The 13,084-nt window shown below is 49.7% G+C and overlaps 1 protein-coding gene across 6 annotated transcripts in view; it reads left to right on the forward strand.

Moving 5' to 3' along the window:
* Window positions 1-13,084, forward strand: part of ATP6V0A1 (ATPase H+ transporting V0 subunit a1) — a 68,337-nt gene that overhangs the window by 46,302 nt on the left and 8,951 nt on the right. For all 6 annotated transcript variants that reach the window (XM_060255329.1, XM_060255331.1, XM_060255332.1 and 3 more), the window contains 2 exons: window positions 6,408-6,544; window positions 7,724-7,876. In XM_060255329.1, coding sequence (XP_060111312.1) covers window positions 6,408-6,544; window positions 7,724-7,876 — 290 coding nt within the window. The remainder of the gene's footprint in view (window positions 1-6,407; window positions 6,545-7,723; window positions 7,877-13,084) is intronic.

Consider the following 13,084-nt stretch of genomic DNA (forward strand, 5'->3'; position numbering starts at 1 on the left):
TGCAAAATGGTGCAAATCCAGTGACAGAATAGTAAAATCAACAAACTGAGCAAACTTTTGATCTGGGTAGCATGAGCGTGAGAAACCAATAAAGCAGTAACATGTTTTAATGACACTGAGGGGTTCAGAATGGCTAAAAGAAAGCACTGCTTTACTCAAGTGATTTTAAATTGTGGAATTTGATGCCCCTTGCTGTAGCGACGGTCATGGGCATTTTGTTGTTGTTGCCATCAAGTTCGCATCTGGTTGGTTTTTCAATGCAAGAGTCTAGCAGGTGGTTTGCCATTGCCTCCTGCTGTATCGTGCCCCTGGACTTCCTTGGTTGTCTCCCATTCAACTATTGGCTGAGGCTGAGCCTGCTTAGCTTCTGAGATCCGATGAGGTCAAGCTAGCCCTGGGTTATCCAGGTCACACCTATCCAGGCCACAAGTGTAGATCGCTTTAGAAGGGGATTAGGTCGGTTCATGGAAGAGAGTTCCATCAGTGGCTAATAATAATAATATTTAATTTATACCCCGCCCTCCCCGCCGAACTAGGCTCAGGGCCCCCATAATAAAGAGAGCCCCTATATAGAGGCAGTGAACCTCTGAGTTCCAATGTCAGGAGGCAACATCAGGGGAAGGCCTCAGTCTCTGTGCCCTGGTTGCCCCCCCCCCCCAGGACAGCTAGTAGGCCATTGCGGGAAACAGAATACTGGGCAAGATGGACCAATAGTCTGATCCAGGAGGGCTCTTACGTTCCCCCTGAACCCTACTGTCTTTGGCTTGCCTTTCCTGACACCCTCCCGGCGGAAGGGTTCCTTTTTCCTTTTCCTGATACTAATTTGTAGCTCACTCTCCATACATTATGAGCCCCATGGCGCAGAGTGATAAAGCTGCAATACTGCAGTCAGAACCCTCTGCTCACGACCTGAGTTCGATCCCAGCAAAAACTGCGTCAGGTAGCCGGCTCAAGGTTGACTCAGACTTCCATCCTTCTGAGGTCGGTAAAATGAGTCCCATCGTGCTGGGGGGAAAGTGTAGACGACCGGGGAAGGCAATGGCAAACCACCCTGTAAAAAAGTCTGCTGTGAAAACGTTGTGAAAGCAACATCACCCCAGAGTCGGAAACCACTGGTGCTTGCACAGGGGACTACCTTTACCTTTATTATTATTATTATTATTCCACAGCCAGAACACCTGAGAAGAAGGCCCTGTACCAGCATCGCTCATTTGATCTCTTCATATCACAGCACACTTCTTGAAAGAATCTGATTCTTTGGAAAAAACGGGGGGGGGTTGTTTGTTCTTTCCCTTCTGCTGTATGTTACTAGGGTTACCGCAAAAACGTATTTTGTGTTCCTGCCAAGTGAGTGTGTCCACTGCTCCTTTTAGCAAGCTGGCTCTTGACTAAGAGGCTGGTAGGATGAGATGTGGTCCTTCTTTGCAGATGGATGTAATAGGCGAGGGGAGGGGAAAAGAGGCAACCGTATTTCCCAGAGAAACGTGAATAACTTGGGAAGTGGAAATCCATCCAAGGATCCGCAGGCCAGATTTAGTTGGTCTCTCCTCCTTTGCTTCTTCCACTTTGTTAATGGAGACTTGGACAGACATCGGTCTACAGCAGGTGTGGCCCAACTTGCTTAACATAAGAGCCACACAGAATAAACATCAGATGTTCGGGAGCTGCAAGATATAAATGTCAGATGTTCAAGAGCCGCAAGGCAGGAAGGGTGGTAAGAAAGGTGGGAAAAAGTAAATAGATGGGAGAGGGAGTAGATGGGAGAGGGAGGGAGAGGTGGAAAGAAAGCAACTTTAACTGTAAATGCATTCTCCAAGCTACCAGCTAGCCGAGCTTGGAGAAGTGATTTAAAAGACAAATGCCTTCTCCAAGGCTGCGATCACACATGCTAGATAATGCACTTTTAATCCACTTTTGATGCACTTTCCAACTGGATTTTGCTAGTTCACACAGTAAAATCCAGCTGGAAAGTGCACTAAAAGTGTATTGAAACTGCATTAAGTTGATGTGTGTGATCGCAGCCCAAGCCGGCCAATTGGGCAGTGGGAGCCTCAAGAGCCACACAATATGTGTGAAAGAGCCATATGTGGCTCCTGGGCCAAAGTTTGGCCACCCCTGGTCTACAGTCTGTGTCCTGTGCTTATGGCTGCCGTCCTGTAAAGTAACCTTTCAGGCCTGGCGATGCGAGTAGAAGGCCTTAATTTCCCAAGTGGAACACCTGACCTTTGAAAATGCGTGGTTGAAAGAGCACCTTTCTTCTCCCCCCCACCAATCCAAAGCTCCCACTTGTGATTAAATGAGACAGTCCCCCCCTCCAGTGCTCGGTAGAGGAAGTGGGCACTTCCACCCAGGAGTCTTTGCATCTTGGCTGCTCCATCTTCAGCAGCGTTTCTCTTTAAATGCTAAATAGCAGAGGACTTCATCTAGTATAGATCAATGCTCCCTCTAAGCTGTGGAGTCTTGTGAGTAAGAATTCTACTTCGTGAGCTGTTGGCATGACAGTTGTGAGCCATTGCATAAATTAGATTGCTCTGGGGCCAATTTTTTTCTGAGCTAAGACAAAGACAAAAATGTGTGAGCTGGAGACTTAAGAAACTGTGAGCTAGCTCATACTAACTCAGAGGGAACATTGGGATAGATCTAAAGATTTGGAAGGTACAATGCTTGTAAAGCCCCCCAGAGTCCAATTTGCCACAACCAGGGCTTTTTTTGTAGCAGGAATTCTTTTGCATATTAGGCCACACCCCTCTGATGTAGCCAATCCTCTTAGAGCTTACAGTAGGCCCTGTACTAAGAGCCCTGTAAGCTCTTGGAGGATTGGCTACATCAGGGGTGTGTGGCCTAATATGCAAAGGAGTTCCTGCTACAAAAAAAGTCCTGGGCACAACCAAGTGGAGGAAAGTCCTCTTCAGATAGGGCTGAGAGAGATGTTACTGAGGCAGGCATTGGCCTCGGTCTACAGGGAGTTTTCTTAATGTAGAGAGATCCATCACAGCTTGAAAGAGTACTCTTTTTTTCTCTCTCTGCAGTGTTAGCTTTCTAGTTAATTTTTTTTTCAGCGGGAGGAGCAGTCTACCACCTGGGCTGGGGCTGTGCAGCCCCACTGTTCCACCCCCTCACTCTCTCATGTGCATAAACCAGGCCTTCCTTGGCTAGCCATCTGGTCAGAGTGGACAGAGGAATGTCCCTGTTCAGGACCTGAAAACAAAAGTGACTCTGAGCAAGCGGTGCTATCGGCAGATTGCACCCTCTGCCGTGTTCGCCCACCAGCATTTGGAGAAAGCATCGTCTGCTCGTCAGCGGTCTGGTGTCCTGCTTGGCTTTGGTGTTCAGAAGCTGCCTCTCTAGGGGAACCAAGAAACGGTCCTTTGTTTTTAACGCTTGCTCCGAGAAAGGTGCGGCAAGTGATGCACAGTACCGCATAGCCACTCAGTAGCAGGCTTGGAGGAGGCTGGGTATTGAGGTGGGGGTTGCAGATGGAGCAGGCCCGGACCAAGCCAGTGTCAGCAAGAATGTCCGCAACGACTCCACCCCTGCCTTCAGCCCCTTGGAATAAGAACTTAAGAGAAGCCATGTTGGATCAGGCCAATGGCCCATCCAGTCCAACACTCTGTGTCACACAGTGGCCAAAAAACCCAAGTGCCGTCAGGAGGTCCACAAGTGGGGCCAGGACACTAGAAACCCTCCCACTGTCCCCCCCCCCCCCAAGCACAAAGAATACAGAGCGTCACTGCCGCAGACAGAGAGTTCCAACAATAAGCTGTGGCTAATAGCCACTGATGGACCTCTGCTCCATATGCTTATCCATTACCCTCTTGAAACTGTCCATGTTTGTAGCCGCCGCCACCTCCTGTGGCAGTGAATTCCACGTGTTAATCACCCTTTGGGTGAAGAAGGACTTCCTTTTATCAGTTCTAACCCGATGCCTCAGCAATTTCATTGAATGTCCATGAGTTCTTGTATTGTGAGAAAGGGAGAAAAATGCTTCTTTCTCTGTCTTCTCTATCCCATGCATAATCTTGTAAGCCTCTATCATATCACCCCTCAGTCGACATTTCTCCAAGCTGAAACTGAGCGTGATGCAGCCGGTTCTCTAGAGGGGCCGAGGGACTCACTTAACAGCTGTTACAGGGGTGCCGTATCCTAAAAGAGGTGGAGGCGATCCCACCACAGTTCTTACTGGTATTTCCAATAATAGACCTGAACTGTGGGTTTTCCAGTGAAATGTTTATGCAATATAGAGCTTGAACTGTGGTTTTCCAATGAAAGGTGTATGAAACTTTTGTTGTAGAGATGCGGGGGTGGGGGGGCGGAGTGATGCAATTCTGCATCTGTAGAGAGTCATGCCCAAGAGCTGCTTTCAATTGAATGCAGGCCGTGCACAGCTTTAGCTCCTTTGGACTTCTTAATGCAACCGTTGCATGGGCCCAAAAGCATCATAGCGTGGGGCAAAGCAAAGCTGGGAAGCCCCCATTGTCATGGTGCAAGAAATTTCTGGGGCTTTGTTCCTTCAGCCACTGCGCCAAGCCCACAGCAGTATGAGAACCGTCTGGGTGGCTAGCTGATAATTCAGTGGAAATAGTGCTTCAGAATCTCAGTGTGGGTGTTGAAACAGCTGCTGCTGCTGCTGACAGCCGTACGTTAAAGCTGAAGGGCGAAAATCTCCCTCTGGGCTTCCTGTCGCTTGCTGGCAGTGCTGGGTTCTGTTCCTGTTCTGTACTTTTCCAGCAGCATGTTCCGGATCTCTGCTTTCTCTGCGGTTCTGCAAAATTATGAGATACAAAGTGCAGAATGTGAGGGGGGGTTTTTGGGAGGGGGGGGAATTGAACTAAACATCCAGAGATTCTCTGCTTTCAGGGGGGTTTTAAAAAGCAAGTTTCTAGCCCTCATGGCCAGTGTTCCCTCTAAGCTGAGTTAGCGTGAGCTAGCGCACAGATTTTTAGCCTCTGGCTCACGCATTTTTGTCTCAGCTCAGGAAAAATGGCCCCCGAGCACACTAATTTATGCAGTAGCTCACACTAATTTATGCAGTAGCTCACAGCTTTAATGCCAGTAGTTCACAACTTTAACCCCTGTAGCTCCCAAAGTAGAATTTTTGCTCACAAAACTCTGCAGCTTAGAGGGAACGTTGCTCATGTCTATGAGACCATACTTGAAAGCTGCTGCTGTCTCCAAAGTAGGAAAAGTGACTGGATGGGGTTTTTCAGCTGTTCATGAGTGAGATTTTGAGGGCCTTCCTTTGCTTTTCTGCCAAGACTTGGAATCCCTTGGAATCTGTTATGTAAAGAAATTGCAGAACAAGTTCAGCAAAATAGAGAGTCTGAGCTAGCTTGATTCTTTTTTTCAAAAAATGCAGTGTAAGTGTATTCCAGGGCACGAGTAACTTCATTGCTTGCTCAGTGTATCGTATTTATTAAAGCAGCCTTTTAAAAAGAATTCTTTATGCAGCTGTGAAACAAGAGGCCTCGGTTTTGACAGATAGTTTGACTTTACTGGTCTGAAATGTTTAATGCATTAGATGCCAGAGAGGAGCAAGAACAGCACTTGGCTCTCCCTTCCCAGTATTAATCTTGGCAGTTTTGTGGTCTACTCGGAATCCTACTTGAGTTGGCTCATTGGGCCTTACTCCCAAGAAAGCATCCTCAGGATTGCCCTGTTGGAGGTTGAACTGATCGGATACTAAGAGGTTCCTTGGCAACAGTGCCTCTTGCAAATCTTAAATTTCTTTTGTTCCTCCCCTTCTTCCTCCATTGCCTCTTCCTTGTAGCCCTTTTGGTCACTTCTTTCAGGCCAGCCTTACATGATGGGATTTTGCGGAGGAAGCCAAATGTAAGCAAATGCCAATAGAGTGACGAACAGGCAAGAACGTGTCCTGGGCTGCCATTTTTTTCTTGCTGGGTCACTCTGTGATTGAGCATTGCCTGCTTCTCTTCAGAGGGCTTTGTTTCCTGTTAGACCAGCCTGGTCTCTTTGTGTGTGTGTGGGGGGGGGGGGGCAGGGCTCCTTGCACACAGTTTGGCACTTCTGGGTTTTGTCTGGGAGACAAGCAAGTAAGACTTGCTTCACAGAGATGTAGGGGTAGAGCGGCTCTTGCTTGGCCACCCAAATTGCAGCTTTCGTTTGGGTGCCAGAAGTGCAGGACTGCAGACATTGTAGGCTTTCTCTTTCCTGACTCTGTGTGTTTTAATAGAGCAAGTGTCCTGCAGGCTGAAGAACTCCTCCTGAGTCCAGGGGGCGAGAGGAACAGATCATCCCGTTGCAATGCCTGCTGGGAGCTTTAGCCTTGCAGTAGAATGACCTGCTGCTGCTGTTGCTGCTCTTTTTGCTTGTGCCCGGCTTTCTCAGCTCTCCAGCCGCTGCTCTATGCTCTGCCTCTCACTTAGAATCGGCTTAATTTCCTCCTGCAGTTTGACTTCGCAGACACGGTCGTCCACCAGGCCATCCACACCATCGAATACTGCCTGGGATGCATCTCCAACACAGCCTCGTACCTGCGCCTCTGGGCACTCAGCCTGGCTCATGCACGTAAGTCGGTTGCTCTGTGGCTGACTGTCCGGACCCCAACAATGGGGACAGGGATGTCTGGGGAGTGGGCTGCAGGCCAGCAGTTGTGATAAGCTGTTTTTCCTCAGTTGCAGGCCAAATAATTCTGAGTACATACTTGCCTCTGAACACCCACAGGGCTTACATAAAAGATCCCCGCTGGATCAGGCCAACTAGCGCAGCATCCATTCTCACACAGTGTTCAACCAGTTCCTCTGGAGGGCCAACAACAGGGCAAAGAGGCTGAGGCCTTCTCTGATAAGAACTTAAAAGCCCTGCTGGATCAGACCAGTAGTCCATCTAGTCCAGCATTCCGTCTCACACAGTGGCCAGCCAATTCCTCTGGAGGGCCAACAACGGCATAGAGGCCAAGGCCTTTTCCAGATAAGAAGAGCCCTTCTGGAACAGATCAAGAGTCCATCTAGCCCAGCATCCTGTCTCACACAGTGGCTAGTCAGTTCCTCTGGAGGGCCAACAAGAAGGCAAAGAGGCTGATAAGGAGAACCCTGATAAGAAGAACCCTGCTGGATCAGACCAGTAGTCCATCTAGTCCAGATCCTGTCTTACATAGCAGCCAACCAGTTCCTCTGGAGGGCCAACAGGGCGTAGAGGATGAGGCCTTCCCCTGATAAGAAGAGCCCTGGTGGATCAGACCAACATCTAGTCCAGCATCCTGTCTCACACAATGGCCAACCAGTCCCTCTGGAGGGCCAACAATAGGGCAAAGAGGCTGAGGCCTTCCCCTGATGCTGCCTCCTGGCTCTGGGATCCAGAGGTTTAGTGCAGATTGTTGCTGAATCTCTAGGGGCACCTGGCATACTTCTCCTCACCACTCCCATTCCATGTCAGAATCCCTTGAACTCTAGATGAGGAAGCCTGGGACAGATTTCAAACTGATGGTGACAATTGAATCAAAGAGTGCAAAATACCTACTAAATTTGGAGCAGACAAGCAACTGAGGTTGGATTTGGAAGCACGGTGCCTTTGAGCGCATTTCAGGGGGGTGGGTTTGCTTATATGCTATATTTCCTGTTTGTGCCCGCTTGTCCTCTCTTGGCAGGTGGCACTGCCAGCAACATGACAGCATCCTTTTATTTTCTCCTCCAGAGTTGACCTGTGTTGATCAGCACCCCTCACCTTTTTTTTGCCTTTCTCTCCTCAGAGCTCTCTGAAGTCCTCTGACCATGGTGATCCACATCGGGCTCCACATCAGCAACCTGGGTGGAGGGTTAGCCTTGTTCTTCTTCTTCGCCGTCTTTGCCACCCTGACGGTGGCCATCTTGCTGATCATGGAGGGCCTCTCTGCTTTCCTGCACGCCCTCCGGTTGCACTGGTGAGTCGCTGCTCGGGAGACTTCTGAGCTTCTCGTACCAACGGGGAGCGGGGGGGGAAGAGAAGTTGTAGCTTTGTGGCCCAGCCTAGGCTTTGCACTGGCACTACTGGTTTCAAAAAGGAGCTCTGGTAGCAAGAGACTTCTGTCTCAAAGCAGTGGCTCCTAAGACCCACAGCTGTCAACCAGCTTCCTGTAACCCTGAGAAAACCTCCTGGATTAGACCAGTGGTCTACCTAGTCCAGCATCCTGTCTCACAAAGAAGCCAACCAGTTCTTCTGGAGGACCAACAGTTGGCTTAGAGGCCAAGACCTTATGATAAGAACATCTGAAGAGCCCTCCTGGATCAGACCAGTGGTCCATCTAGTCCAACATCCTGCCTCACACAGTGGCCAACCTATTCCTCTGGAGGGCCAACAACAGGGTAGAGAAGCCAAGGTCTTCCCCTAATAAGAACACAAGAACAGCCCAGCTGGCTCAGACCAGTGGTCCATCCAGTCCAACATCCTGCCTCACACAGTGGCCAACCTATTCCTCTGGAGGGCCAACAACAGGGTAGAGAAGCCAAGGTCTTCCCCTAATAAGAACATAAGAACAGCCCAGCTGGCTCAGACCAGTGGGCCATCTGGTCCAGCATCCTGCCACACACAGTGGCTAACCAGTTCCTCTGCAGAGCCAATAACAGGGCACAGAGGCCAAGACCTTCCCCTGATGTTGCCTCCTGACACTGGGATTCAGAGGCTGACTTTAGTCACCACGACTAGTAGCCACTGACAGACCTCGGCTTCGTATTTCCATCCCGTTTGCCTCTTTGATCCCTTTCTCTCAGCTTCAGAGGTTCATTTCACTTTCTGGGAGCTTATTCAACAATTTGTGCCTGGGGGGTATTTTTCACCTTCTCAAGGTAGGTCTGCCAGTCTCAAGTCTAATGCTAATACACAAGACCCGTTTGCAGTGGGCTAGGATTTGAGGCTAGCAGTGCTTCTGTTTGTCTGTCAGGCACAGTGATGTAGCTCCAGGATGAAGGAGTGCACTCAGCCCCTAGAGAGGGAGCTTGATCCAGCTACTCCTGAGGCAGCCTGGAGAACCCCCACATCAGTTTGGTAGCGCACTTAGCTAATAGCCATTTGCAGTCTATTAATTCATCCAGCCCTTCGTTTAAAGCTAATGGTCTTGACTATTGCATCTTGTGGCAGTGAGTTCCACAAGGGGAACGATTAATTGTCTGAAGGGCTGCCTTCTATCCTGAGCTAGCTGGCAACCCACTTCATTATGTGATCCTGAGTTCCAGTACTATGAGAGAGAGATTTCTGCGACTACACATTGTTCAGTTCTGTAACTTCTTATAATACAACCTGTCTTTCTTTTCTATATTAAAATTTAAAATCCCTAAACCCATTAACCTCCTAAGAGCCAGTTTGGTGTAGCTGTTAAGTGTGTGGACTCCTAACTGGGAGAACCGGGTTTGATTCCCCACTCCTTCACATGCACCTGCTGATGGGACCTCAGGTCAGCCACAAGTTCTCTCGAAGCTGTTCTGCTCAAGAGCAGTTCTGGGAGAGCTCTCTCAGCCCCACCTCCCTCATAGAAGGGGAAGAGAAAGGAGATTTGTAGAAGAAGATGAAGAAGATATTGGATTTATATCCCGCCCTCCACTCCGAAGAGTCTCAGAGCGGCTCACAATCTCCTTTACCTTCCTCCCCCACAACAAACACCCTGTGAGGTGGGTGGGGCTGGAGAGGGCTCTCACAGCAGCTGCCTTTTCAAGGACAACTTCTGCCAGAGCTATGGCTGACCCAAGGCCATGCTAGCAGGTGCAAGTGGAGGAGTGGGGAATCAAACCCGGTTCTCCCAGATAAGAGTCCGCACACTTAACCACTACACCAAACTGGCTCTCCAGCTGCTTTGAAATGCCTTTGGATAGTGAAGGGCGGGGTATAAATCCAAACTTTGCTTTTTCTTCTTCTTGTAGAAAAAGGTGCTTCATCCCTTTGATTGTTTTGATTTGGGAGCAGGAAGAATAAATTCTTCTCCAGTCTGGTTTTATCTCTAAGTTGCTTTTGTGCACCGCAGCTATATTCTAGACATGGCCGTCAAACGTTCCCTTTAGACAGATCCAAGTGGGCAGACAAGTTGGGTCTGAAGCAGTAGAACAAAGCAGGAGTTAAGTGGCACCTTTAAGACCAACCAAGTTTGATTCAGAATGTAAACTTTTTGTGTGCTCTAAGCACACTCATCTGATGAAGTGTGCTTAGAGCACACAAAAGCTTGCATTCTGAATATGGTCTTAAAGGTGCCACTTAACTCCTGCTTTGTTCTACACGTTCCCTTTACATGTCTTCTAACCCAGCGGTGACTCCCGTACTGCTTCCCCTCCCTCGGCCTGCTTTTGCAATCTCAACATCTGCCCTGTTTGACTCCCGGTGGCTGGCTGGGCACCCTTCCTTGTCAGGAAAGCCCAGCGCAGCAGAACAATAGCAGCTGCATCCCCCCCCCCCCCACCTCCGAGCCATGACATCAGCCATTATCTCAATCTTGCACTCCAGGCAGGGGGATCGCCGTCCTCCGCCTGGCCCTTTCTTCTGCCAGCCAAGGGAAAACAAGAGAGCTTCCAGGAGGGCCAGCTGTGTCTGGAGATAGGAACCCCCGTGAGTCATGCAAGCTGAGGGCAGGGGTCACCCACAGAGCCCAGCAGGCGTTGCAGGAGTCCTCTGCCAATGGGCTGGAGCAGCTCCGATGATTCCTCGCTGGGGGTGAGGTGGGGACAGCCCAAGAGAGAATTCAGAAGTTTCAGAAGCCATCAGTGAACTGGAATTGGATGCGTAAAGTAGGGAGAAGGAGAAGGGCGGTTCTCTCTGTGTTGCATCAGTTTGCCGTCTGAGCAGGCCAAGTCGTTCCAAGTGGAGCTTTCACAATGCGCACAGAAGAGGCAATTAGATTCAGAAGCAGCAGTTCATTTGATTCGTGCTGTTACGCCAGTAAAGGTTGTGATGATGACGATGACTCAGAAGGAAGCAACCAAAGGAAGGAACCCCCCCCGCCCCCCTCCCCAATGAAAGCTTTTTGGGCAGTTTCCACTCTGTCGGAGTGAAAACTTGGTTAGGAAATTTTCAAAAGTTTTTTTGTTGTTGTACCGATCTTTTAAGGCGGAAAGAAAATAAGTTTATGGGAAAGGGATTTGGGTCTCTCCAGATCAGGGGTGGCCAAACTTCAGCTCAGGAGCCACCTGTGACTCTTTAACACATATTATGTGGTTCTCAAAGCCCCCCCCCACCCCGTCGGCCAGCTAGGGGGAAGGCATTTCTTTCGTCAAATCACTGCTCCAAGCCAAGCCATCCAGTGGCTTGGAGAACTCATTGAAAGTTGCTCTTTCATCTCTCGCTCCCTCCCCCCTGCCTCCCTTCATCTATTTGCCTTCCTGCCTTCCTTGTAGCTCTCTTACATTAAGCAACTTTGGCCACCCCTGCTCCAGGTAGTAGTTCCTGGACAAGCAACGTCTTTCCCCTTTCCTCCCACCCCACTCTCCATTTACAAGGCAGTGAGATACAAATATTCTGAGGGGCAAAAGGGGTAGAGGCTGATGGATTTGGCTCTCCTCCAGATAATGGGGCCTCTTTCTGCAGAGTTGGACCACTCAGCCCAGTGCCTGGACAGTTCTTCATGGGCTCAGGTAGACTTTTTTTCAGGCCCTGCAACCAGGACCTTTCTGAACAGGTGATCTCTGGGGCTGATCCCAAGGCCTTCTGGGATTAAAGGACCCACCTTCCCACGGGGCGATGCCACCTTCCTTAGGAATGCAAAAGCCGTGGTTGCTTCTACCTTCCTGGCATGGAGTGAATTTCTCTAAATTGCTAGAGAAAGAGAGTCTTTCAGTCTTCCTCTCTCCCTCCCTCTGCCACTCCCGGGTGGGAGCGGTTTATCTCCTCACTGCTTATTTTTCAGGCAACGGCACATTCCGGGCAGAGGTTGCCTTGGCTGAAAAACTTATATCCGCGGCGAAGCCTGGACTTTGATATGGCCGCGGCTGCGTAGGAAGCGAGTGCCTGTTGCACAGCTAATGCTGCCGGCTGCTCAGCCTCTGCCTGCTTAACTGCCCAAGGGGCCCTTTGAGCATTGGGCTTCAAGCGAGGAGAGGCTCAGGGGCTTGCCAGGTGAATTTCGTCTCCCCGAAGAGAGGCGGCTGAAACGCTTCTGTGGAAAGATTTGCATACCTGGCGCTGGAAAGATTGTAAGGAGGGCGAAGCTTCCTTTATCCTTCCTCAGGCGGATCTGTCTTACGCTGGTGTGCTAGCCATGCCAGAGGACTTGCTCGGGTCCAGAACAGAAAAACCCGCCTTTGCATAATGTGCTAGAGAGGAGACCGGGAGAGCAGGAATCTCCAGGCCAAAAGGGTGAAGGAGGAGAAGAAAATAACGTTTGTTTATTTATTTATTACTTTCAGTTTATATCCCGCCCTCTCCGCAAGCGGACTCAGGGCGGCTCACAACATCATAAAATACAATCAATCCAATAAAACGTATAAAACCATAATGTACTTATATCATTTTTAAAACCATTCCATAGCGCTGTTTCAGTACAGTATAGGCGGTGTTGAATTCTCGACTGTGATCGCCAGCATTCTATAAGATGTCCGGTGGCAGCCCTTTTTCAGTCAAACAGCAAAGGCCTGTCTAAACAGTTCGGTCTTACAGGCCCTGCGGAACGCAGACAAATCCCGCAGGGCCCCTTATGGCTTCTGGAAGGGTGTTCCAAAGTGCTGGTGCTGCCACCGAAAAAGCCCCGGATCTCGTCACACACAGCCTGGCTTCTTTAATTTTACTTTATTTATTTGCTTTGGATTTATACGTCGCCCACTCCGCAAGCGAACAGCGACAACGTTAGTTGTTGCAGGGCTGCCGAAAGAGGTCGGTTTTACAGGCCCTGTAGAATGGGGAGTTTCAAGTTTATTTCATTTTATATCCCGCCCTTCCCACCGACCCCTGGAGGATATTCAGAGAGGTGGCTGAATAAAGCCTGCCCTGTCCTCCCGACTCTGGTATTCCAAGGAGGTCTCCCATCCACGTACTTGCCAGAGTCGATCCTGCTTAGCTTTCAAGATCTGACACTATCAGGCTTGCCTGGGCTATCCGGGTCAGGGCAAGAGGAGGAAACAATGAGCGGCCAGTGGGGAGGAGCTGCACATTCCACAGAAGGATGTAGATGACTGGGGGG

The sequence above is a fragment of the Heteronotia binoei genome, chromosome 15 (genome assembly GCF_032191835.1).
Source record: "Heteronotia binoei isolate CCM8104 ecotype False Entrance Well chromosome 15, APGP_CSIRO_Hbin_v1, whole genome shotgun sequence".
Classification (NCBI taxonomy): domain Eukaryota; kingdom Metazoa; phylum Chordata; class Lepidosauria; order Squamata; family Gekkonidae; genus Heteronotia; species Heteronotia binoei.